This window comes from Salvelinus fontinalis, chromosome 33 (genome assembly GCF_029448725.1).
Source record: "Salvelinus fontinalis isolate EN_2023a chromosome 33, ASM2944872v1, whole genome shotgun sequence".
Lineage (NCBI taxonomy): Eukaryota > Metazoa > Chordata > Actinopteri > Salmoniformes > Salmonidae > Salvelinus > Salvelinus fontinalis.
Window position 1 is genome coordinate 40,599,368 of NC_074697.1, and position 27,642 is coordinate 40,627,009.

At 41.8% G+C, this 27,642-nt stretch overlaps 2 protein-coding genes across 2 annotated transcripts in view; one reads left to right on the top strand and one right to left on the bottom strand.

The window, feature by feature from the left end:
* Nucleotides 1-736: 736 nt before the first annotated feature.
* LOC129832274 (tissue factor pathway inhibitor 2-like) lies at nucleotides 737-20,135 on the bottom strand. Its single transcript, XM_055896205.1, has 7 exons — nucleotides 19,276-20,135; nucleotides 17,371-17,541; nucleotides 11,380-11,445; nucleotides 8,890-8,970; nucleotides 5,402-5,572; nucleotides 4,316-4,357; nucleotides 737-1,782 (listed from the first exon to the last, which is right to left on the bottom strand). The coding sequence occupies exons 1-7, from the start codon at nucleotides 19,700-19,702 to the stop codon at nucleotides 1,586-1,588; spliced, it is 1,155 nt and encodes a 384-aa protein (XP_055752180.1). The 5' UTR covers nucleotides 19,703-20,135; the 3' UTR covers nucleotides 737-1,585.
* Nucleotides 20,136-23,112: 2,977 nt separating this feature from the next.
* Nucleotides 23,113-27,642, top strand: part of LOC129832276 (protein phosphatase 1 regulatory subunit 14A-like) — a 14,802-nt gene continuing 10,272 nt past the window's right edge. The window contains exon 1 of the mRNA XM_055896209.1: nucleotides 23,113-23,414. Coding sequence (XP_055752184.1) covers nucleotides 23,217-23,414 — 198 coding nt within the window. The 5' untranslated portion in view covers nucleotides 23,113-23,216. The remainder of the gene's footprint in view (nucleotides 23,415-27,642) is intronic.

Genomic DNA, 27,642 nt, shown 5'->3' on the forward strand with positions numbered 1-27,642 from the left:
AACACAGAACCCTGCATGACCACACCCACACTACCTACTTTATCACTTAACATTTCCCAGGCCTTGAACAGATTAATAGGGAATTAAGTTTGCTCAATTAGCTAGGTCATTTTAGAATTGGTGCGGGATGAAAATGTTAAGCTAATTCCTACATTTTATTACAAAACCACATCAAGTAAAACTCTTAGTTTAACTTGAGTCCTTTTGCATGGCGATGAAATGTGCAAATAAATTGACAGTGAAACAAATTGCATGAGAACCTACATTACTATGATAATTTTGAATAGGATGTTTCGATGTAAATTAAATCACTTAATGAAATACCATAACTAGTGTTGAAGAAAACATTTGAATCCTACACTACGCATAAACTGTACTAATAAGATCAGTTTAAGGAGTGCCCACAAATATCAGTCTCTTCACCAGGAAGATACCGAGTATGCATCATGGTCACTTCTGCCCTCTAGAGGTAAGAAAAAGAAACCGTCCAGCCTTGTCCTCTCCAATCTGTAGCAATACGAATGCAGATGGGAGTGAGTTGACAAATTGGACACTTAAGAAAAATATGGACATACATTACTGCTTTTACCTAGGGCGCTTTCAGTTGTCCACTGTTTGACCATTCTGAAAGGTATCCATTTACTACTTATTTATAAATGTATTATTCTCCTTTAATTATTTTAAGTGACTCAATTTGCACTGTACAAAAGTGCTTATAAAGAGATATTCAGCCATCAACCAAGCACCAGTACTTTATTAAACACAGTCAGTAGTTAACACAGATGACGCAGTGTTGACATCATCCAGCTCACTGCTGCAGAGCTACAGGTAGAACCGGAAATCCCACAATAAGATACTGAACATTTAAATTCTATATGGAGCTGTTTCGTATTAGTGTTAGTCATGAAAATAACAGTTATGTCATGTTTATGATCGAAATGATGTGCATCTCTTAAACTGTAAGTAAAATATTACATGAAATAGGTTATTGGTTCATTAAATTGACTTAATTATATTTTAAAAAGGCAATCTTGCCACTGAATATAGGGTGTACAAAATAACATCTCACAGTAAACATAGTATAGCAGTATGTTCATTAACTTGTTTACAAAAAGGGGTTTAAAAACCACATTCAAGCGAGGTTTCCCAGACCCATTGATGTGCCTAACCCTGGACTAAAAAGCATTTTAAAAATGGAGAGTCTCAATTGAGTTTAACTCCAAGATTAGGCGTAATCTGTGTCCGGGAGACCACGCGTCAAAGTCTTTCCCTTTTAAATAAACAAAGTAAAATGACAGCAGCAGAAATTCACTATGATCTGAAAATGTCAAGCATAGGCCTAAATCACTCACTACACCCCAAACCTAAACACCGCTCAGGCATGCATGTATCACTGTATCTACATAATTAGTACAGTGGCTATTTGGATAAAAAGCCACAATTAAACAACTTCCCATCATATCTGAATACATCCCTTGACAACCAACAGATGCAGGCATTCCGGGACAGTGATATTTGTGGAATGGAAAGTGACAGTAGAGTGAGGCGACTGTGGCTCCATGGAGCCACACAGGAGCAGGCTCCCTCATGGTGCGGTGCACACTTTTGGGAGCGCTTCCTCGGGCAGCTGCTCCTCAAACAGCTGCTCGTAGGGCAGCAGGTCCTCCTTGTCACCGAGGTGGCGGTGGCCACGTTGCAGCTTGGAGCGCCGGATGGTGATGACGATCAGACCCATCAGGATCAGAGCTGAAGTCACTGCCAGCGCGGTCACCAGGAAGAACCCTGGAGGGGAAGGATGATGCATTTACTTTAAGTACACTCCCTTACGTGTTTATTTGGACAGGAAAGTTTAAGCTTAAATTTGGCTCTAAACTCCTGCATTTGAGCAAAATGTTTTATGAGGCAATAGTACATTACTTTTATTTGAGGGTATTTTCATAAATATGTTGTACTGTTTAGAAATATCATCGCATCCCTCCCATTTGAAGCTGCTAAGTATTTGGAGAAATTGAATTATATGCATATTAAAGTAATCAAAAGTGTACTATTTGGTCCCATATTGACTCTACAAACTTGCAGTTTTTTGGGGTTGTGTTAGAGATGAGTTACTTACTGCAAGTAAGAATATGTTACTAAACACTGCTACATTTGTGGATGCTACAATAATTACGAATCATGATCATAGCCCCAAAAGTGCTAACCTCCCCTGTTATTGGTAATGTGGAAGATTAGCACATCTTGGAGCCATGATCTTTATGCCTTTGTAAGTTTCTCATTATTCACGATTCATTCATAATTATCCGTAATCATGGTAGCATACACAATAACGTTTGTTTTCAGAAACATACATAAGTGTGCTTCCTGAAAGCAAAGCACAACTTTAGAAAAGGTTGGTAATTATACTTTCTATATTCTGCTGTAGCACATGAGCTTTTACGGTTTTGATGCTACAACACCAAAACAAAATGTCCAGACTGCCACTGGTCCGGTAGCTTGACAAACCTTTTGATACCACTAATACTTTGCACACTACAACCATATCTGCATAAATCCCAATGCATCTCAATGTCCATAGACTTGAATGGGAAGAATTCCGGTCGTAACCAGTCTTCCACCGTTTAAGATTGAATTGCATTTCTAACTTTAAAACGTGCAGACCGGTGTGAAATAGGTTGCTTATATACAGCTTTTTGCTGAGAATGACAGTTTGTGCCATCATTGTGTTACAAAACTTTGCATCTGCACCTTTCAAGTAAATTTGTTTAACGTTTTCAGTGGAAATTGTTAAAACTAGTCCATGTGCATAGAAGTGTGTAGTTAGTTTAACTTTGCAATCATTGGTTTTTGTTTGACATGCATTTTAAAGTGAAATAGGAGTCTTAGCATCACTTTTATCTTGGAATTGTCCAAATGCAGACAAGTAGAGTCACAAGCTTTATGTAGTCATTGGATGCTAGGAATAATGGGACCAAAGCCTACACTTGATTACATCAAAACACAAGTTCATTTGTCAAAATACTTACGACACCATAAAAATGGGGGTGGGGGGGGGGGAACAAGATATACATAGTGCTTTCATTTCTAAACAGTAAAACTTCCTCATAAAATGGTGACAATCTGGCTGTACTGTCACTGAAACATTGGATCCCAAATCCAAAATGCTGGAGTACAGAGCCAAATTAAAAGGTGTAGCTTCACTGTCCAAATAAATACATAAGGAGTGTACAAATCATTAGGAACAACTGCTCTTTCCGGGACAAACTGACCAGGTGAATCCAGGAAAACGCCATAATCCCTTGACGTTAAATCCACTTCAATCAATCAGTGCAAATGAAGGGGAGGCGACAGGTTAAATATGGATTTTTAAGCCTTGAGACATGGATTTTGTATGTGTGCGTCATTCAGAGACTGATTGTGCAAGAAAATATTCAAGTGCCTTTGAACAGGGTATGGTTGTAGCTGCCAGGCGCACCAGTTTGTGTCAAGAATTGCAACGCTGCTGGGTTTCACATGCAACAATTACTCGTGTGTATCAAGAATAGTCCACCAACCAAAGGACAGCCAGCCAACTTAACTGTGGGAAGCATTGGAGTAAACATTGCCAGCATCCCTGTGGAACGCTTGACACCTTGTAAAGTCCATGCCCTGGCAAATTGAGGCTGTTCTGAGGTCAAAGGGAGGAGCAACTCAATTAGGAAAGTGTTGTGTCCCAAATGTTTTGTACACTCAGTGTCTCTTTCAGTTGTTCATGATGACTCTTTGGTTTCGCATCACGTTACCTATAACAGTCTCATTTATCAATGAGGTCTTCTACACCTGCATTGCTTGCTGTTTGGGGTTTTAGGCTGGGTTTCTGTACAGCACTTCGAGATATTAGCTGATGTACGAAGGGCTATATAAAATAAACTTGATTGATTGATTGAGGTCAATGCAGTGGCTTGGGCACTCAGATTTGAATGTTAAGAGTTTGATCCCCAGACGAGTCATACCAAAGACTAAAATTGGCACCTGATGCGTCTCTGCTTGGCACTCAGGATTAAGGAGATAGATTGGCAGTAATGCCCTGTGATAAACTAACCTGCTGTCCAGGGGGTGTACTTGTACCTCAAGCTGCCTCTGGCCCCTGCTCCTTGTGCAAGCCATTGTAGCTCGCTCAAGCCAAGTTCATATATTACCCAAAACAAACTTTAAAACAAAACCTCTAGACTCTCCTGAAGCTGTATTCAGAACTGTTAAGTTTTGCCATGTCACACCCACTGGAACATGCCCCTTTAAACCTCACAACTAGCCTAGAACCTAACTAAGGTTAGCTTACCTGGTGTCATGCGGTTAAGGCCATTGTGTTGCCCTTGCTCACCTGTGAAAATTATGGAATCAGAAAAGAGAGATCACTATAGCCACTACAAAAAATCTAAGTCAACATGTTAGAAACACCTTTGGCAGCAACGATTACAGCTGTTAGTCTTCTTGGGTAAGTCTAAGAGCTTTGCACACCTGGATTGCGCAATACTTGCCAATTATTATTTTCGAAATCCTTCAAGCTCTGTCAAGGTGTTTGGGATGATGGCTAGACAGCAATTCAAGTAGTGTCAGATTTTTTTAAGCAGATTTAAATTAAACAGAAACTTGGCCACTCAGGAACATTCACTGTCTTCTTAGTAAACAACTCCTGTGTAGATTTGGTCTTGTGTTGTAGGTTATTGTCCTGCTGAAATGTGAATTACTCTCCCAGTGTCTGGTGTAAAGTAGATTTTCCCTGTCATGCCTCAAAATAAGGCGTCAGTTACTGTGTTGGATTTGACCCAAACATAAGGCTTTGCATTTCGGCCAATGTTATTGATGTTATTGATCTACCCCAGTTCTCACTTCACAGCCATTGAACTCTGTAGTGGTTTTAAATCACTAATGGCCTCATGGTGACATTTCCTTCCTGTCCGGCAGCTCAGTTAAGTATGACTCTGTGTCTGGGTGATTTAATACATAATCCACACCCTAATGATGAACTTGACCCTGCTTAAAAGAGATATTCAAAGTCTGATTCGTTATCGTTACCCAGCTACCAATCACTGCTCCTCTCTATGAAGTTGAATCTGTGCTTGAAATTAAATATTTGACTGAGGGAACTTACAGATGTATGTATGGGGGACAGAGGAAGGGGTAGTCATTTAAAAAAATCATGTCAACCCTCATTATTTCACACAGAGTCCATGTAACTTGTGATTTGCTAAGCCATATTTAACCCATAATTTAAGCTTGCCTAAAATACATATATTATTGCAACTACTTTGTTTACATTTGCAGAATTTTCTTTTCACTGACCTATGGAGCATTGTGTTGATCAATAACAAAACTAAATCCATTTTAATCCCACTAACGCAACAAAATGGAAAACAATTCTTACCGTGCTCTCCAGTGCACCGGGCCATGCATTCGTCCAGTGTGTCGTAGCGGTTGCCGTTTCCCTGGCAGCCACCGTAGATGAAAGACTGGCAGGAGCGAGTGCTGGGGTCAAAGTAGAACATATTGAAGGCAGCACGGCAAGGGCCTGAGTCCGAGGGCACCATGCAAGCATCTGTGGAAGACAGGAAGATCAGAGGACATTCAGTACGGATCTCAGAAGTGGGGCACTAGCGCGCATGAGGTAGAAGCGTTCCTTCATATCTCTTCGACACAAATTTTGAAATCTTAATTTACCGTTTTACAAGTTCACCCCTGCAAAAAAAACACAATGTTTAGTAGTATTGTAAAATAATTTACAACACTGCTCATCATGTGCCAAGCCACACACCATAATTGCAAGGGTACATAGCTTTCAGGAAAAGGAGCTCATTACACAACAGGGAGAAATGGAATACAAAAGGTTCCAATCTTCCCCAACGACACGGTGGAGGTGATGGAGCAACGTTCTGCATTCTGCCTCTTGACTCTCTGCTGTGATGCAGACCATGAGGCGGAGGTGAAATACAGCCTGCATTTTAATCACAACGCCATGACAGGAGCCTTCACCAAGCCCGAAGACGCTGCACGCTACGTGTCAAAACGACAGCAAATCCACTGGCCACAAATTTCTGGAATATTGACTGAACAGTGGATTCTGTTTATTCATAAAAGCGGCAAAGTAATACAAAAAAAATCCAGCAACCGCGGAGAGGACTGTTAAGTCTGACTGTTGCTAGCGTAGTAATGATCTGTTCTAGCCATCATGCACAGCAGTCAACATTATACGTGAGATGGGGAGAACAATGCTTAATTTGGAGTAGTGGGGAGGGTGGGTTTCTCTGGCGTCTGTTACTGTGTTTTGTGCTGCCAGACAGCAGCATCAGATCCAACTGAATTTCTCAAATTTATTAAACACCCTTCTCTTCCAAGGCAAGAGGTGTTGCTATTCTTTTGTAATAACAGCTCTTTAACTCTTGTCCACAAACCCACACAGTAGGTACAACATTAACTCTTTCCCGGTCACCCTATTGAATGTCTATGGCCCAAACATTGACAAGCCACATTTCTAATGTTTTTTTATTTACTCCCAGATCTTAATTCCACTAATCGGAGTCGATTTTAATTGTTACCTTGATCCATATCGTGACAACCTGTCTACACAGACTCTACAAAATTTCACCCGTGTCCAGGTACTAAATAATCTAAACAAATCCAGGAATCTAGTGGACATCTGAAGAGACTGCAACATCCCACAGAGTAGAATGAGCAGTCTGTCTTATTCTAGAATCGACAGCAAAATGATACCCAAAGTGCTCAATTCAAAATACCATAGATTCTTAAGTGACCAGTCCAATTACGTTGTCCCTCTTCGCCAAAACAGAATTACAGTTGGCGTTTTATGAGGTCATTATTTCATATATGAGTGACAAAAACAGGGAATCACATGATAGAAAAATAACTCCCAGCTTTGGAGACAACCAGAACTTCAGGTTGACTACAACAATATTTTGATGTTAAAATATGAATACAACTCTATTATTGGTTCTCAGGTCAGTAATCTAGTAAAGCTGAGACAAAAACAATTTGAACTAGGGGACAAACCGGAAAGGTAGCTCGCTAGACAACTAAACGGTACACAGGCAAATCGAACAATCCATACAAATCAGGTCTAAGGCGGGCACCTTGCTGACAGATCCTAAAGAGATAAACTGCTTCAAAGAATCAGTTATATTTTTCCAGATGCGATGCGTCAGCCTGCAAAAACTTGATAGCGACCAAAACTCAAATTTCACAATAGAAGAAATAGAGGCAATAAAAGCTCTCCCCCCTGGAAAGGCTGCAGACCCTGATGGTTTCGGCTGTGAATTTTATAAAACGTTCAGTGAAGCTCTCGCTCCCCTCTTACTCAGGATGTTTACTGATTCAACAGAAAATTACTTTTGCCGAAATCATTGTAAGAAGCCAATATTTGCCTTGTTTAAAGGCAGAGAGGTAACAGATCCCGCAAATTTTAGACCGATAGCATTGCTTAATTTAGATTTTTTTTAAACGTATCAACAAAGTACTTGCTAATAGGTTAAACAAACATGCAACCATTATTCATCCAGATCGGACCGGGTTTATCCCTGGCAGGTTATTTTTCTAATGTGCGCAGGCTGCTTAACATTCTATACGCAAATCATGGGAAGCGTGTCAAGGCGGCTATTATAATAGCTAGATGCTCAAAAAGCGTGTGACCAAATAGAATGGTCATACATGCGAAGCGCTCACTAGGTTTGGATTTGGCGACTTATTTAATCGCCTGGGTCAAAATGCTCTGCCTGCCCAACAGCGACACATCTAGGCCCTTTGAACTACATAGCCCTGTCCAGCAGGGTTTCCCCACTTAGCTGGCTGCTGTCGCCCCTGAACCCCTGGCTATACAAATAAGGAAGCATCCTAATATCCAAGGTCTTAAATTAGGAAACAAAAAGCCGCATTTCGTTATATGCAGACGATGTGCTTCTATACCACAGACAGAGCCTCTGTCCCTAACCGACGAGACTTAATTCAATTAATTTGGTAAACTCTGGCTATTCATTAAAATGGGTGAAAGTGATCTCATATGCATCTCAGATAATATTATAGCAAGTGAGCTAGAGAGGATACCATTTAAAGTAGTGCATGACCAATTCACTCCTGTTCCATGAATGTCAGATATCAATTGATACAATAAAGTTTTGCATAGACTTCATTACTCCAAAGCCAAGTGATAGACCTGGGGGTAAATTCTCCCCACTGTGTCACAAATGTAAAGCCTCAGAGGGTTCATTAACTCATAATTTTAGGCTCTGCCCCCTACTTCATTTATGGAGGAACATCTTTGAGTGCTATTCAAAAAGGTTTTAGAGGGGGCTATTGACCCTGACGCAGAACTTGCCCTCTTCGGCTGCTCAGCGTCTGTTCTAAGATCGTCCTATGAGGAACAGACTTTGATGTTTGTAATGGTGGCTGCAAAAAATAATAATTATCCTCACAGAATTGAAGTCACCAACCCCCCCTTAACTTGGAAAATATATTTGTTTCCCCCCAGGACTAACTCCTCCTGCAGATTTCTCAAGATGTGGTGTCAGTCTGATTGTGAATACAATGACAAAGTGTTCCTAGTCAGTAAGTCATTTTTGCTAGATTCTTGTCCCGTGTCTTGCTTAAGCAATACTTCATTTCATATGTTTGTTATTAGTGTGTGCTTTTGTTTTGTACTAAGGTGCAAAAGGAAACCGTTTAAAATAAAATAACTGATCTCAAACCTGCAGACCTCAACTTGTGATAAAGGCTATCACATCTGGAAGGACGCTTGAGACCGATCCCAGAACAGCAAACTACACCGTGCAGGGAGAATGGTTTACATAGAACGTCAACCTTAAGGAGCTAGACAAAAGCCAAAAAGAGTAGTGACTATCCAGTTACCTTTATATTCAATGCTCTTGTGATCTGTAGGTTTGTCAGCATCAGATCCTTTCCTTCCCTTAGAGCCAGCGATGACAGTCACTGGAAAGACAAGTAAATGTAAGAGGGGTTGCTGGGTAGGGAGGCCTGTTGGGGTTTGTTGAAGGTGAGAAGTGTTAGTTACCAATGGGAGGAAGTGAGCGAGTGGGAATCAGTAGGTGGTACGGTAATATAAGTAATGGAAATTGAATTTAAACTGAAGGCAATATTCACCAAAGTTTTAAATTATGAAATACAATTTATGAATTCAAATGATTAAATGTGTGCGTTAGAAAATAAAACATGGGACTAAAATATAATCTGTTGGCAATGAAATTGCACCACACATGTTAGCCAAAGACTGAACAGACTTGACACCTAGTTTAACAATAAATGTGCAATAAGCATTAAACACAAGGTAGGCTACTTGATTTCAACATGTGAACAAAGTGGACAGGCTAACATGCTGTTCAAACAGTTGGAGACGGAGAGAAGGGAACAAAGTGGACAGACTAGCATGCTGTTCAATTATGCATGGTTCTGGTGGTTTTTTGCTTTTACAAAAATGCTATTTTTTCATAGAGACTTGAAAGCCAGATAGTGATTATTGGGGGGAGGGGGTTAAATGATAAACGATTTAGATACAATAATAAAATTAGTGGGTCTTATGGTTGTGGAAGGCTTATATTTATCCTGAGTATAATTTCACAAGCCCTGAATGTTGCGCATTCCAGGTGTGAAAAGCTCTTAGGCCTTGTTCACACTGATACTTTCCGAAGGCACACGGAAAAGATTCAGACCACTTAACTTCTTCCACTGTTACATTTTAGAATAAGGCTGTAACGTATTACATTGAGGGAGAAAAAAAAAAATCCACACCCCAAAATGGACAAAGCAAAAGAATAAACTGTTTTAGACATTTTTGCAAATGTATTAAAATAAAGGAAATTATTTCAGACCCTTTACTCAGTACTTTGCTGCCAAAGGTGCTTCAACAATTATAGCCTCGAGTCTTGGGTATGACGCTACAAGCCTGGCACACCTGTATTTGGGGAGTTTCTCCCATTCCTCTTTGGAGATCCTCTCAAGCCGCCAGGTTGGATGGGGAGCGTCGCTGCAGTTATTTTCAGGTCTCTCCAGAAATGTTAGATTGTTTTCAAGTCTGGGCTCTGGCTGGGCCACCCAAGGATATTCAGAGACTTGTCCCGAAGCCCGTCCTGCGTTGTCTTGGCTGTGTGCGTCGGGTCGTTGTCCTGATGGAAGGTGAACCAGTCGAAGGTCGAGAGCAGGTTGTCATCAAGGATCTCTGTACTTTGCCTCAATCCTGACTAGTCTCCTTGTCACTGAAACATCCCTATAGCATGATGCTGCCACCACCATGCTACACCGTAGGGATGGTGCCAGGTTCGCCAGACGTGATGCTTGGCATTCAGGCCAGAGAATCTCGTTTCGCATCGTTTGAGATTATTTCGGTGCCTTCTGGCAAACTCCAAATGTGCTGTCAGGTGCCTTTTACTGAGGAGTGGCTTCAGTCTGGCCACGCTAGTATAAAGGCCTGATTGGTGGAGTGCTGCAGAGATGGGAGAACCATACAGAAGGACAACCATCTCCACAGAGGCACGCCCCCCCCCAATTGCTCACTTTGGCCGGGCGGCCAGCTCTAGGAAGAGTCTTGGTGGCTCCAAACTAGGAATGGAGGCCACTGATCTTGGGGATCTTCAATGCTGCAGAAATGTTTGTTTTGGTATCATTCCCCAGATCTGTGCCGACACAATCCTGTCTGAGCTCTACGGACAATTCCTTCGACCTCAGGGCTTGGTTTTTGCTCTGACATGCACTGCCAACAGTGGGACCTTAGACAGCTGTGTGTGCGCGCGCCTTTCCAAATCATGTCCAGTCAATTGAATTTACCACAGGTGGACTCCAAGTTGTAGAAACATCAATGGAAACAGGATGCACCGGAGCTCAATTTGAAGTCTCATAGCAAAGGGTGTGAATACTAATGATATTAAGGTATCTGTTTGTTTTAACCTTTTTTTTCACTTTGTCATTATGGGGTATTGTGTGTAGATTGACGAGGAAAAGTTTATTTTATCCACTTTAGAATAAGGATGTAATGTAACAAAATGTGGAAAAAGTCAAGGATTCTGAATACTTTCCCAGAATGCACTGTATGAGGCTTCCTAACATGACCTATGACTTGAAGTGTGTTAAACAGATAAGCGGAGATGTACACATTACGGAAGGACTGAGGAATGTGGAACTGTTCACTGATTTATCGAGAACCCCCTCAGGTCTCACAAGTAGTTGACATTATACATATCAGTCAAGTTGTGTTTTAATGTTGAGGATCATGACATTTTGCCTTTTAAAAGCAGACACCAGCCAAGAGATGCTGTATGATATTACCAGTTTTACTACAGCGAAAGAAAGCGTTTAAAATAGGTGATGGTAAATAGTACTACGTGTTACCTTGATCGTCGGCAGGCATAGCCATTCTTCTCCGCATGGGCGAGTCCTTGGACAGCAGCACAGCACCTGTTGAGAAAGTGATGGTCCATGAAAGCCATTAACTGAACAAAAGCACGTTGACTCACAGTTTAACCTTACTGTAAAACGGTGTATCGGTTGATAATGAAGTGATTAATACATGGAAAACGCAAGGGTCTTTCATCAGCTGTGGCTTCTTCCTGTTAATATTAGCAACAGCTGTTCATGAAACACTACAACCCATTAAAAAAAAAAGTAAAAGAAAAGAGCGATAGTGGATTAGAGTGCAATTTGTATTCTTAAAAAACCTGAATTACAGCCATTTCCTGTCTAAACAAGCAGCCAGCCATAATTCAGACTTACTGACGCCTTAAATAGAAGAATGTGGAATTTCTTGTTGGGCACTTCCATGTAAAGGACCCATGAGAACCAACAGGTGAAGTTTATGCATGTCAAATCTGGTGTCAACTTAAAGTGTATATTTACACATACACGCACGAAGTCGCAAGTTTACATATACTTAGGTTGGAGTCATTAAAACTTGTTTATCAACCTCTCCACAAATTTCTTGTTAAACTATAGTTTTGGCAAGTCAGGTAGGACATCTACTTTGTGCATGACAAGTCATTTTTCCAACACTTGTTTACAGACAGATTATTTCACTGTATCACAATTCTAGTGGGTCAGAAGTTGCCTTTAAACAGCTTGGAAAATTCCAGAAAATTAAGTCATAGCTTTAGAAGCTTCTGATAGGCTAATTGACATCATTTGAGTCAATTGGAGGTGTACCTGTGGATGCATTTCAAGGCCTACCTTCAAACTCAGTGCTTTTTTGCTTGACATCATGGGAAAATCAACAGAAATCAGCCAAGACCGCAGGAGAAGAAAAAAATGACCTCCACAAGTCAGGTTCATCCTTGGGAGCAATTTCCAAACGCCTGAAGGTACCACATTCATCTGTACAAACAATAGTACGCAAGTATCAACACCATGGGACCACGCAGCCGTCATACCGCTCAGAAAGGAGACGCGTTCTGTCTTCTAGAGATGAACGTATTCTGGTGCGAAGTGCAAATCAACCCCAAAACAGCAGCAAAGGACCTTGTACCTGTTTCTACCAGCATCTTCACAAAAGTATATTTTTCCACAGTAAAACGAGTCCTATAATCGACATAACCTGAAAGGCCGCTCAGCAAGGAAGAAGTCACTACAATACCGCCATAAAAAAGCCAGACTACGGTTTGCAACTGCACATGGGGACAAAGATTGTACTTTTTGGAGAAATGTCTGATGAAACAAAAAAACTGTTTGGCCATAATCATCGTTATGTTTGGAGAAAAAAGGGAGATGCTTGCAAGCCGAAGAACATCATCCCAACCGTGAAGCACAGGGATGGCAGCATCATGTTGTGGGGGTGCTTTGTGGCAGTTCACAAAATAGATGGCATGAGGAAGGAAAATTGTGGATATACCAAAGCAACATATTAGACAGTCAGGAAGTTGAAGCTTGGTCGCAAATGGGTCTTCCAAATGGACAATGACCCCAAGCATACTTCCAAAGTTGTGGCAAAGTAGCTTAAGGACAACAAAGTCAAGGTATTGGAGTGGCCATCACAAAGCCCTGACATCAATCCTATAGAAAATGTGGGCAGAACAGAAAAGCGTGTGCGAACAAAGAGCCCTACAAACCTGACTCAGTTACACCAGCTCTCTCAGGAGGAATGGGCCAAAATTCACCCAACTTATTGTGGGAAACTTGTGGAAGGTTACCTGAAACATTTGACCCAAGTTATAAAACGCTACCAAATACTAATTTAGTTTGTAAACCTCTTACCCACTGGGAATGTGATGAAAGAAATAAAAGATGAAATAAATAACTATACTATTATTCTGACATTTCACATTATTAAAATAAAGTGGTGATCCTAACTGACCTAAAACTGGGAATTTTTAATAGGATTAAATGTCAGGAATTGTGAAAAACTGAGTTTACATACACCTTAGCCAAATACATTTAAACTTCAGACCTCAACTGTATATATATACTTTTTTTTTTTTTTTTTTTTTTTTAAATCATCCCATCTGGTTGGCGCTTAGGTGGGGCTAAATTTGTTTTTCAACAGGACAATTACACAAAACACACCTCAAGGCTGTGTAAGGGCTATTTGACCAAGGAGAGATGGTGGCCTCCAGAATCCCCCGACCTCAACCCAATTGAGATGGCCCAACTCATCACAAACCGAAGAGTGAAGGATAAAAAAACAAGTGCACAGCATGTGTGAACTCCTTCAAGACTGTTGGAAAAGCATTCCAGGTGAAGCTGGTTGAGAGAATGCCTTGACAGCTTTGCACACTTGGAAAAGAGTGGCTACTTTGAAAAATCAAAAATATATTTTACACTTTTTTGCTTACGACATGATTACGTGTGTTATTCATAGTTGTCTTCACTACTATTCTACAATGTAGAAGTAAAAATGAAGAAAAACCCTAGAATGAGTAGGTGTCCAAACATTTGACTGGTACTGTATGCATTTGCTCCAATTGCAAGAGCCTGATCATGAACAGTTTATTATTATGGAATGGAGGCTAGAATGTGGTGCACGGCTCAGGCCAAACCTCAAACGGAGGTCACTTAACCGGTTTGTCATTGGGTAAGCTGAAGCAATCATAAGACTATCTATGCACACGACACACCCATAACAAACACTGTAGAGACTCACATTAAAATGGTCATGGTTCTGTTGAACAGTTCCAAAAGCCTTTAAAATGACCCGTTTGAGTTAAATTTACTATATCTTCTGTAGCATAGTTGGAAACAGAGACAGTAGTTGGACTAGTAGCCTGCTGGACTGATGTGACAGACTTAAGGATGCTGCCAGGATCCTAGTGGAGGGAGTGTGTGCCTGAACACAAGCCACAGATTAATTTTTGCCCGTCTCCCCATGGGGTGCACGGTGATGGAGGTTACTGTGGTGGAGTGGGCCACTTTGTTTAACAGTAGGTTGCCATGTCAAGAGGCTTAATGCTCTGTGTATGACCACTGACGAGGTGTGACCTAAAGGAGATGATCTTTTGACTATTAAAAAAAAAAAAAGAGAAAAAAAAAAGGACAATAGTATGTGCAGTATACCACTAGTGATGCACGCTAAAACTTCCCTCTAACAATAGAGGATTGTTTACAGATTAACAGGCCTACAGGGAAAGACAACAGAATTAGATTTATCAGTTTAAAATGCATACCAAACATACCATTGATTTTCTACATTTTACAAGCCATGCTACGCTATCCACAAGGACCACTTAATCTCCACAGACCATTTTACAAAAGCACACTTAGAGGAAGAACTGTGCAAACTAAGTTTGTAATAGGATAAAACAGCGGGTGATTTCACCGTAATTCTGTTAACAAACATTGCATCTGCACAATTTCACTTTTTCTTGTAAATGTATTAATTTTGCATAGAGTTGTATGGTTTGCTACACTTTGAAATCAAATGTTTTTGTTTGGCATATATTTTTTTAATAGTGCACAAAATTTGAGAGAAACGCACTTCTTATACATATGGAACAGTTCTTTACATTTTTGTTCAGTGTAGAATACACAAGGCGCCATATCGAAATTAGGTCGTGCATCAGTGTTTCTGTAGTTGTGTCAGTCACTCATTTAGCCCATGATGGCCCCCACCTCCATCAAAGTTGCCCATCCCTACAGCAAAGAAACAATAGAACCGGTACGGATTGCTATGAAAAACCTAAATAACATTGGGGTGTGGACAAAGACACACAAGAGAGTTAGTTAAGCCTGCTGAAAAGGTATTGACACAATCACTTGTGTTTTGGCAGTTTTAGTCGAGACAAAATGCTGACTGCCCAATCCAGTTTAGGAGTTTTGACTTCGGGAGATGAATAAAATGCACATTAAATAATGATCAAAAATGTAAGACGTTGAGAAAAAAAAACAAATAGGTAGTCCTACTTACGGAGAAAACATTGACTTATCCCAACACGTCTTTTAACCCAGGGCATTTCCACAGTAACAGAGTTACGCTGAAGACTCAGATTGTTCACTTTCAAATCTCAAACCATTGATAGAAAAACAATACAACTACGCACCATGACAAATTTGAGCAATTTACACAGTGTATATAAACTGAGCAGCAAAAAAAAAAAAAAAGAAGTCCTCACTGTCAACTGCGTTTATTTTCAGCAAACTTTACATGTTTAAATATGAACATAAGATTCATCAACTGAGACAAACTGAACAAGTTCCACAGACGTGTGATTAACAGTAATGGTATAACATGTCCCTGAACAAAAGGGGGGGGGGGGGGTCAAAATCAAAAGTAACATTCAGTATCTAGTGTGGCCACCAGATGCCATACTACAGTGCATCTCCTCCTCATGGACTGCAGCAGATTTGCCAGTCCATGCTGTGAGATGTTATCCCATTCTTACACTTCTGGGGGGGGGGGGGGGATCCAACAGGTCCCAGATGTGATCCGGGCTCGTCGCTGGCCATGTCAGAACACTGACATTCCTGTCTTGCAGGAAATCACGCACAGAATGAGCAGTATGGCATTGTCATGGAGGGTCATGTCACCCTGCAGGAAGGGTACCACACGAGGGAGGAGGATGTCTTCGTAGTATCGCACAGCGTTGAGATAGCATCATCGGACTGAGCTTGTTGCAGTGACACACCGCCCCAGACCATGACGGACCCGCCACCTCCAAATCGATCCCGCTCCAGAGTACAGGCCTCGGTGTAACAATCATTCCTTCGACAATAAATAAACGCGAATCTGACCATTACCCCTGGTGAGACAAAACCGCGACTCGTCAGTGAAGAGCACTTTTTGCCAGTTTTGTCTAGTCCAGCGACGATGGGTTTGTGCCCATAGGTGACGTTGTTGCCGGTGATGTCTGCTGAGGATCTGCCTTACAACAGGCCTACAAGCACTCAGTCCAGCCTCTCGGCCTATTGTGTACAGTCTGAGCACTGATGGAGGGATTGTGCGTTCCTGGTATAACTCGGGCAGTTGTTGCCATCCTGTACCTGTCCCGCAGGTGTGATGTTTGGATGTACCGATCCTGTGCAGGTGTTGTTACATGTGGTCTGCCACTGCGAGGATGATCAGCTGTCCGTCCTGTCTCCCTGTGGCACTGTCTTAGGCGTCTCACAGTACGGACATTGCAATTTATTGCCCTGGCCACATCTGCAGTCCTCATGCCTCCTTGCAGCATGCCTAAGGCACGTTCACGCAGATGAGCAGGGACCATGGGCATCTTTCTTTTGGTGTTTTTTAGAGTCAGTAGTACGGCCTCTTTAGTGTCCTAAGTTTTCATAACTGTGACCTAAATTGTCTGTAAGCTGTTAGTGTCTTAACAACCGTTCCACAGGTGCATGTTCATTAATTGTTTAAGGTTCATTGAACAAGCATGGGAAACCGTGTTTAACCCTTTACAATGAAGATCTGTGAAGCTATTTAAATTTGTATGAATTATTTTTTAAATAGAGGGTCCTGAAAAAGGGACGTTTCTTTTTTTGCTGAGAGATAGAGAATATATCTATATTCACTGGAAGAACTGCAGATGCAAAGAATTACAGTAAAATCTCCCTTGTTTTTTTCTGTTAACAAACTATCTGCACAGTTCTTCCTGTAAAATGTATACATGTTTAAAAAAGTATTTGCGTAATTCTATCACCATGGAATTGCCCCCCAGCAGTCCCTGTTGAAGGTTGTTAGTAACATGAGACTTCCCTCTCGCTGTTACTTAGTTTACACAAGGTCACTTCCTTCTCATACAGCTGGCTGTGTCCCACCCCCTCAGACTGCCTGTGTTGACTTAAGGACACAGCCGAATTCCACTGACAACCCCTCGGCAGTGACGCCATGGCTGGGCCAACAGAGAAACCACAGATACACAAGTATTTCCCCCAAAAATGAAAAATCAACTAGATAGAACAACATCTTACCTGTCACCCCACTACAAGCCCCCTCACATTCCTCCTGACTCTGAAAGTTGTTGCTGTTGCCGTTGCAGCCGCCATAGATGAACAGCTTGCAGGTCTGGTTGATGACGTCATAGTAGTATTTGGGGAAGGCAGCGCGGCAGGAACCCACTACCATGGGCATGCGGCACTTATCTGAGGGAAGAGCAGACGAGAGGTTAACACTGAAGCGGGTCACGATAAACTCAATTCACAAGGAAACCTATCCGTTGTCGGGTAAATTACATGCTTTAAAAAAAAAGGGGACATTTTTATATACTCAGTAGCAATCGGGAACTACATCAGTCAAGATGAAAATATGATTAACACCAATACAAAATAGTATAAAAGCAAATAAATGTATGAGGGCCTAGTTGTCAAAGAAAAGCACCTTTCTAGGAGGAGTTAGAAGTCCTACTGTAGCTCTCTGGCCTTTATTTCTCAATGATTTACATACTGAGTGAAACCATGAGAGCTGGAATGGGTAAACAAAACATGACAAAAGAGCAGAGACCTGAGTTTCTCCACCACACCTTTTACACCAATCAATCTTATCTTGCAGATGCAAACTTGGCTGACTTGTTGGCCCAGTCTCTTGCCGCATTCACAACAACTGGGAAATGCGAAGTCGGACATCTCTGACTTCCGACTTCAGTGCGTTCAAGACAACTGGGAACTCGGAAAAAACGAGCGCAAAATGGGGAGAAAAAAAATCTTTGAAATTCCAAGTCGGGAACTCGGGCCTCTTTCTCGAACTCTGACTTCCCAACCTGAAGATCACTGATGTCATAATACTTGAGCAAAAGTACTCAGTTTTAAATATTCTTAAGTATCAAAAGTAAATGTCAAAATACACTTAAGGATCAAGTAAAAGTATAAATCACTTCTATTAGGCAATCCAAATGGTACAATTTTCTCGCCAACACTCAGACATCGTCTACAAATGAAGCATTTGCGTTTAGTCTGCCAGATCAGAGGCCGTAGGGATGACCTCTTGATAAAAGTGTGTGAATTGGACCATTTTACTGTCCTGTTAAGCATTCAAAATGTAACGAGTACTTCTGGGTGTCAGGGAAAATGTATGGAGTAAGAAGTACATCATTTTCTATAGGAATGTAGTGATGTAAAAGTAGTCAAATATAAGTACTAAAGTACAGATACTCCCAAAAAATTACTTACGTAGTACTTTCAAGTATTTTTACTTGAGTACTTTACGCCACTGGAATAACTTGGGTGAAGTTGACAAACAAGAACTATTCTGGAGTGTGAGTCAATACCCCCACATCACAGGATGCGAGTCAATACCCCTGGCACAGAAACCACTTTCCTAATTTGTCCACTTCATAAACCGCACCTGACTTGGTTACGAATGTATGACCAACATGTATGACAGTGTGCAAAGCAGTGGCTTGCGTATGTGAGACGCAAACACAGTACCATTGATCGATCTAGAGATGTGAATGAAATCCAGAAGAATGAGCACTGGTGGCCACTGAGATAATGTGTATAGGAAGAAGCAAATAAAGAGACATTACTGTATAAACTTGAGTGGTGGTCCAAAAGTCATTTTTTTCACTTTAGCCTTTCAGTCAGTTTAAAGTACAGATCAAATCGAATTTCTAGAGTGCTTATCTTGCACTATGACTACTTAGCTCAATAAAAATTGCAAAACAAGGACAGAGTTGGGGAATGGTAATCTGTCACATGACCCCAATTTGTAAGCCATATTGACCCCCCCCCCCCCCCCCCCCCCCCCCCCAAAAAAAAATTGGCTGTTGGCATATTAATTGACAAAGTGCTGATATAGCCTAGCCTACTTAGCTAAAGCAGTCCCTATTAGTGCCAATGACGCCCCTGAATTGTCATTGTCCTAAAGATCAATATGCCTACCTGTCGAGTTGACTTCCCTGGGCACACCAGCTTCACTAATATCGTCAACTTCGATTTTTGGAGTCTTTGGATGCGTCTTTTTGCGGTAGACCTTGAACTGTGTATCGGACTGTAAGACGCAGACGTCCTGTCCATCTTTCATGCAGTTGACGAGAAAACACTCCGAAGTTCCATCCGCTGGGGTTCCAACCAAAGCGAGCTGGCAGTCCTGGTATCCGCAGCAAGCGTCCTGACACCCCTTACTGTCTGATATCTCCGGCAGGTGAGCCAAATAGCTGGCTCCAGCGTCAAGGGATTTTGGGTCAAGACCTTGGTCGCTGTCAGTGTCTACATCCCAAGCGCATCCTTGTTTCTCTTCGCCCAACTGACCGCGGACCAGTACCGCGAGCAGTACGAACAATAGACCACCACTCCACACCTGTTTCATGTTTTTCTCCGTCAAAGTAAATAACAGTCTTCCAAATAATATTTTCTCGATCGAAGTAGCAATTCGTCTTAGATGATTAGATGCTGTAGGCGAAACTACTTCCCTGTTGAAACGACCTCCTTTTGTTGTCTTGAATATACCGTAATTAGCGACAGGTGCTCTTTACCCCGCCCACGGAATAATGCGAGGCCATGTTCAATTGCCAAACGTTTTCGAACGTTGCAAATAGAGAAATGTCATGAATAGAGCCAATGTGTTCCAACCCGTTCCGTCCGGCTGAGGCGCACCAAGTTAGGTTAAACATTTTCAAAAGTTCCATCTTCTGTGTTCTTTTTCATGACGTTCAGATGTATCAGATATTTACTTTGTTAGGCCTTCGGATTCGTTCAATCTAATCACTAATTTAGTTATGCTGTTGTTGTCGTAGACTAACACAGACGCTGTACCTGAGTACACAGGTTGTCTTCATTACCTTCTCAGAAAAGTGAATCCATTTTATTTTGATACCACAAGATGGCACCATTGCCCTTCTGCCATAAAGATATCTCGTGTACATGGTAAGTCACCCCATTAGAGCGCAGGCAAGAGTAACAAAAAGTACGAGAAATACCAGACTGGCCAAGTTGATTTGAATTCTTATTTAGGATAAAAGCCTGTCACAAGTCTACTATAAAAGGTTGTGAAATAACATTGTTCATGCTTTCCAGTGTTTGGTGATTGGAAAGGTGATCGGGCAATACCAGCTGCAAGCATCCTCTAGTACAGGGGTGTCAAACTCATTTCGCATCGTGGGCCACATACGGCCTAGGGAGATGTCAAGTGGGCCGGACCATTAAAATTATACCATACTCTGCTATAAATAACCAAAATATCATGTCTTTCCTTTGTTTTGGTGTAAAGAAGCACAAGAACATTAGGAAAATATTGTCCTCGGCTGTTGTGGTGTCCATCATTGGCACCAACTCAAGAAACTCTTCAGTAACAGTCAATGTCTCATCAACTCCTCGAATAAATATGGCCAGTTGGGCCACGTCTGTGATGTCAGTGCTCTCGTCAATTGCCACGGAAAATGCAATAAATGACTTGACTCTCTGTTTCAATTGACTGTCTAAATCTGCCGATAGTTCCGAAATCCTCTCTGCTATAGTATTCCTCGTCAGGCTAATATTGGCAAAAGCTTGTCGCTTCTCGGGACATACAAGTTCAGCCGCCTTCATCATGCATCGTTTAACAAAGTCACCGTCGGAATACGGCTTCGATGCTAATGCTATTTCGCTAGCAATTAGGTAGCTGGCTTTTACCGCTGCTTCACTGACTTCTCGGCTCTGGATGAAAGTTGACTGCTGTTTCCTCAGACCCGCCAGCAATTCGTTAATCTTATCTCTTCTCAGTTGTCCTTGCAAGCCGTCATATTTTTCGCTGTGATGAGTCTCGTAGTGGCGTCGAATATTATATTCCTTCAATACCGAAACTTGTTGCAAACACACCAAGCACGAAGGTTTTCCGTGCATCTCTGTAAATAAATAGGACGTGGTCCATTTTTCTTTGAAAATTCTACACTCCTTATCTACTTTTCTCCGTTTGGATAACGACATTTTGGCTAATGAGGGTGTAGCGGAGAGGTAGAGACCAAGGTATTAACAACGTCGTAACAAGCAGCAGATGGCGCATTGATACCGTCTGCTGTTTTCAGTCTGTCTCAGTGATGCGGCTTGTCTTCTACTCTGATGGAAAGAGTGCGCCCCTTAGCGGATAATCCATGAATTGCTGCGAATTGAAAATATTAATTCCATGTCTTTTATGCATTTTTTCCACTTTCAAATGATCCTGCGGGCCTGATCGAACCTCCTTGGGGGCCGGTTCCGGCCCGCGGGCCGTATGTTTGACACCCCTGCTCTAGTAGTAGGTACAATGTCGTATTAGGTATGTTAAAACATTTGCTGTTTAGGAGTGTGTGAATGGGGGTGCGCAGATATGAGTCAAAGTCCAGTGCTTACAGCAAGGACAAACTAACAGACATGAGTAAATAAGTCAGTAGGCTGCAAACAGGGTTTATTGCATGGTGCAACCCTGGGTATAACCTAAAACCAAATGGCTTAGTACATCAGTAAATAGTCATTATTATCATATCTACTACAGGCAGCTGTGTTTATAATGAAGGCAGGGCTTTTGAGCACAGGGGGATGGGATGTAGTAGAAGAAGAAGACAACTTGATTGATCCATTTGCCTTAGTCTTCAGAAAAGAAGACAGAAACAATAGGTTGGAGCAGAGGACAGCCACAGTGGAGCGCCTGCACAGTTTTAGGTGCCTTGCTCAAGGGCACAACGGCAGGAGATGGCATTTAGGACACTGATGCAAGTAACCCTCCCGTTGCTGGACCAAATATTATTTCTTCCCTTTCGGACATTGGTTTTGAATCTGCAACCATCTAGTTCAGGGTTTTCCAACCCTGTTCCTGGAGAGCTACTGTCCTGTAGGTTTTTGCTCCAACACTAATCTAGTGCACCTGATTCAAATAATTAGCTGTTTGATAAGATACATCAGGTTAGTAACACCTGGGGTTGAAGCGAAAACCTACAGGAGGGTTGCGCTCCAGGAACAGGGTTGGAAACCCCTGAACTAGTTGCTGGCCCACCTCTCTATTAACCTCTAGGGGTGTGTTGCATTCAACTATATCATTGTCATGACAGTATAACAGTCTATGAATAACTTTTAAATGACCAAATATTCTCTTTCTGGATATAAATAACCAATGAAAATAGAAAGTAAATCCAGAGTGAAGCACTAGGCCCCTCAAAATCAAATCTAGACCATGAAACCAGTTCCACTGCTTTTTCCCCATTATTCCCCTCTAATCAGGGACTGACTTAGACCTGGAACACCAGGATGATGCAATTAATTATCAGGTAGAACAGAAAACCAGCAGGCTCCGGACCTCATAGGGTAAGATTTGAATACCCCATGCACTAGGCCTCATTGAGATACATAGAGGATTCATCTTTGTATCTGTGCCGTCATAGCGTCTGTGACAGGATGGGCAGCGCCATTGAGGCATCTCCAATATGAAGTAGTTCATTTTCTTCTTTCTTTGATTGGCTGATCACCTGGAGAGATCAGCCAATGAAGTTGGAAGTCCGACCCAGTTGACTACATTACAACAGTGAAAGCCCTCAATGTTGCTGCCCATGGTAATAGGCTTCCCTATTTGTAGGCAAAATAAATATAAATAGTGGTGACTATGATGGTGAGTCATTGTAATTTCCCCAGAATACTCAGTCACTCACATTTCTGGCGAATTCTTGTCACACAATTCAGAAAGTGTAGAACTTCCTTACAGCTAATCTCAATCAATAAACATTGCTCTCGGCGCACAACAGTTACCCGGTCTGTATGGGTGTGGCACTAGGACCCATAGCCGATTTCTCCACCAGTGCGTTACTATTACCAATGATAGTGCACTTCTTTAACTCCCTTGGTCCATAGTCTGCACGTGTCTGTCACCCGAAGTGGATATGGCTGCGAACCGGGTCGGGAGGAGATGTAACAACAAAGTCCATTCCCCGAGTAGGGGTCCAGGTAGGGACCCGGGGCTTAGCTTGCAGAAGAGGCAAGCACGGGTCACAGTAAAGTACAACAGAAAGGAGCTCCAAAGACGCTTGGATGTGGAGAAGTGGATTGACTGTAGTCTGGACGAGCTCTATGTGGGCAGGGTGAGTCCCATCTATTTTAAATTAAACGTATTTCTATTGATAGGCTACGCATACAGTCACATACCTAGACAATGGGAAACATTTATTTGACTTATTATAAGAGTACAAAAAGGGTTTTACGCAATAACAATTATTCAGTTTAGCATCAGTGTCCACTGAATGAAGTAAAGCGACTTTGGCAGCAGCTTCGGGGTACGCAATCCACTGTAGCGCTGCACATTACTCTTCAGTGGGACTTAAATCACTATAATGAATATATCGGTTTGGCGTATTTGGGTACAGCGGTTACGCAGCGATGGCGTATTTTCAGTCTCCTCAAGGTATGTAAGTAAAACTATTCACAAAATGTGACTGGAGTCGGTTTTTCAGAGATTGTACTGCCTAGTGTCCCTTGCGGTCTGGGATGTGGCTACGACGTTAATCCATTTTACGTGGGGGGTTGCCTGCCTTGTCTCCTTGCGCCCTGTCTACTTGACATTCGATGAATCAAGGATGTGTAGATAGATGCCTTCTAGGCATAGGGCCAAATGATTGTCTAGTCAAAACACTGCCTGCCATAATGGTAAATTCGTGGTCTCATTGAATCAGATTGATAGTATTGTGCATGTGTTTTCTTATCAAGACACTATTACCTGGACACTTGTCCTCTTAGCTAATACTACAAGCAAACATTTCTGAGTCACCAGAAGAAGATGGGATTAGAATAAACTACAAAGCCATTAGCAAGGCCATGGAGCACATGCACAGGACAATAAGGTTAACCAAGTCACGCTTTGTTTTCGTTTACACCCTTTTTAGCCTATGTCAATGTTCTTTGCACGTGATCCTTCTCTACATTCATTAAGGAAATGCGGGTATTGTCTGTGAATTTTATTAGCTGAACAAATATTATCACACTTCATAGCACAAAAATAGACTTGACATCCACTGCGAAATACAAAAGTAGATATGGTAGATTCCCTTCATGTTGTTCCCTTCCTGTTGTATGTGAGGGTTGTATGTAAGGGGATGGATGGTCATTGGAGGACATTATACTCCCGGTGAGTGGGAAAGGCTGTCTCGCTGCCAAGGGTGACATGGGAAAGATCAGAGGTCCAATTGAAAGTGCTTCCAGAAATATAACAGGTCTGTGGCAGGCTGGCCAGGTCGCTTAGTCTTTGCTGCTTTACATGGACAGCCTTGAGGGTTTATGCGCTTCTGGCTGACAGAACAGGAGGACCCTGGGGGGACCTGGTGTGGTGTGTGGCATCACCAGCGAGGGCAGGGCCACCAGAGGATGTTGGTGGGCATTTTGCCAAGGCCCTGCATGGTGGTGGCTGTGTGAGTAGGCGGGGTTGGGGACGATGGTTGATGTAAGGATGGGGTCAGTGCTATGGTACAGATGTTAGGATTATTCCATACCAATAATCTCTCCATCAGACACAACCATCTCCTGCTCAGAATGTATTTAACTAGAATGCTATAGAAACTGGACGCCCTGTGTTGACCTATTTGAGTCTAAAGCCTTCTGGGTGGGTCTCTTTTTTTGTCCTGCAGAGCAATTAGGAGTCTGTTGTTCAGCATCTACGTTCTACGTCCAATTCATAACACAGTAATAAAACATGGTAGTAAAAACTCAAAGTGTCTACTGCAAAGACCACCACCTGACAGATGCTACCCAATGGCAGGAATTAAAGCAATGCTGTCACAGGGGATGTCTCTGTAGTGACCATTATACAACCACAATGACAGTAAAAACGGCATCAGCGAGCCATCATATATATATATATATTATAGTGTCTCTCCACATACACTTAAAGAATAGAGAATATAGAAATATTGCGTTTGATCGTGACAGTTTGATCTGCTGTACCATTCTGTTTCTCGTGGATGGGTACAGTAAACACACTCAATGTCTTGCTTTCTCATAAACACACACATGGCCACAGCTTTATATCTATGTTAATTAGTTAATTGCTTTGCTGATAGTGGAGCAAGCATGTGTAATGACGGTGTAATCAGATCTCCCCCATACTCATTTCCTGCTACACCAAAGCCCACCCTGGCTGGCCCTGCGACGTGAAAACCCCCTGACCAGGCCTGAACGGACGCTAACTATCCCAGTTATTGATTGATGACATCTTTGTTTCCTGGGATGATTCTTATGAATGGGGGGGATGGGGGTTTAGGGGAAGTGAAGGTCCCATATGTCACCAAAGAGCACAAAGAGAATACCCCCCCCCCCCCCCCCCCCCCACCTCTCCCCTAACCCCCCCCCCCCCCCCCCCCCCACCCCCCATCACTGAGCCTGTTGTTGAAGCATTGAATGTAGCGCATCGCTTGGCCCACTATCAAGGGCCATTAGTCTTGTATCAACGCTCAATCGGAGGCCCAGATTAAGACCCCCGCAGTGTTCTGCTATCTGCGTGATTGTCTCCCAGGCTCGGACTCTTTTCACTTTTCAATCCCGTCCCGCCACTACACCCAGTCATTATTACCGTTCTATTGAGTGGTCACGGCCCACTAAGCCACACAGATGTGACAGCCAGTTGTTATGCAATTTACCACTGCAAACTGGGAGAGAAAAACAACAGAGAACTAAGGATTGTAGAGTGCAATTGTTTATTTTTGTAGCAACAATCAATATCTAATGGATGTGAAATATCTATTGTAAATGATCTATAACAGCTGGTTCCCCAACGAATTCAATTTGTCGAAGATGTGGAAATGAATTTCATAAGACTCAAATAACATGACATAATTGCGTTTGTCTTGAACCAGAGCACCTGCCCACAATTTAGTTGACGAATGAATAACCTAATGGGAATGCGTTTAATTTGCATGCATATGTAGATGAGATAAACAGCCATCAATCAACTGATGACCAGGCCCATTTCCTGGTGTAGAGAGAACCTCTATTGGAAATCTCGCTGTGCCTGATCATATCTCAATCATTTGATATGAAGTCAATAACCACACAATCAATAACCACGATTTCACTGACAGCACTAAACCCATATTTTTCCCTTACATTCTTGACAATGAGACATTTTGGTAGTATTCAGACCAGATGTTCTAATAATGTTGTAATAACAGTTTTTCTCAATTGCTAAAACACAATTTCTGAAACCTTGCTCCATTTCCTGAAAACATTCAACACAAAACCTCATCTTCAAGCACTATTTACATAACCTCTGACTCCTCTCGCAAAATGAAACATTCGCCTCAAAACAGTTTTACCTTTGTTCAAAATCAAACACTGCTCTCAAATCATAAACAAAGTGATCAAAATGATATACACTCTCAAGCAGTCAGTAAACAATACACCGAAAAATAGAAAACACATTGATCAAAACATACAATTCTCAGGGAGAAGTACATTTTTAATCTAAAAAAATATTCATATTTTTCCGTCATTGTCTTTTGATGAACGAAAACATGTTCTATCAAAGTAGCTCAAAATTGATCTGAAATTACTACTCTGCTTTGCTCTTTGCAATTTAGTTTTTTGTTCTTCCTCCTCCTTGTACCCCTATTTTTACAGTACTGTACCCTGCATCTCACAAACTTGTCCTTTGTCTCTGTGATACTGTAATTCTTGTTCTTTGTCGATATGAACCTGCAACCAGTCAAAATCTATTGAGCAGTCAGTACTGTTACTAAATGGAAAGCACAATGTTCAGGGCCATACAATTTGTCCATTGTACAGTATACAGCCTACAATGCACTGTACTACAGTATACAGCCTACAATGCACTGTACTACAGTATACAGCCTACAATGCACTGTACTACAGTATACAGCCTACAATGCACTGTACTACAGTATACAGCCTACAATGCACTGTACTACAGTATACAGCCTACAATGCACTGTACTACAGTATACAGCCTACAATGCACTGTACTACAGTATACAGCCTACAATGCACTGTACTACAGTATACAGCCTACAATGCACTGTACTACAGTATACAGCCTACAATGCACTGTACTACAGTATACAGCCTACAATGCACTGTACTACAGTATACAGCCTACAATGCACTGTACTACAGTATACAGCCTACAATGCACTGTACTACAGTATACAGCCTACAATGCACTGTACTACAGTATACAGCCTACAATGCACTGTACTACAGTATACAGCCTACAATGCACTGTACTACAGTATACAGCCTACAATGCACTGTACTACAGTATACAGCCTACAATGCACTGTACTACAGTATACAGCCTACAATGCA

Coding starts and splice junctions, on each gene's coding strand:
- LOC129832274 (XM_055896205.1), bottom strand. CDS start 19,702: ATGAAACAGGTGTGGAGTGGTGGTCTATTGTTCGTACTGCTCGCGGTA. Junction 17,542..19,275: donor CAGGGAAGTCAACTCGACAG/GTAGGCATATTG, acceptor CTCTTCCCTCAG/ATAAGTGCCGCATGCCCATG. Junction 4,358..5,401: donor CCGGTGCACTGGAGAGCACG/GTAAGAATTGTT, acceptor TAATTTTCACAG/GTGAGCAAGGGCAACACAAT.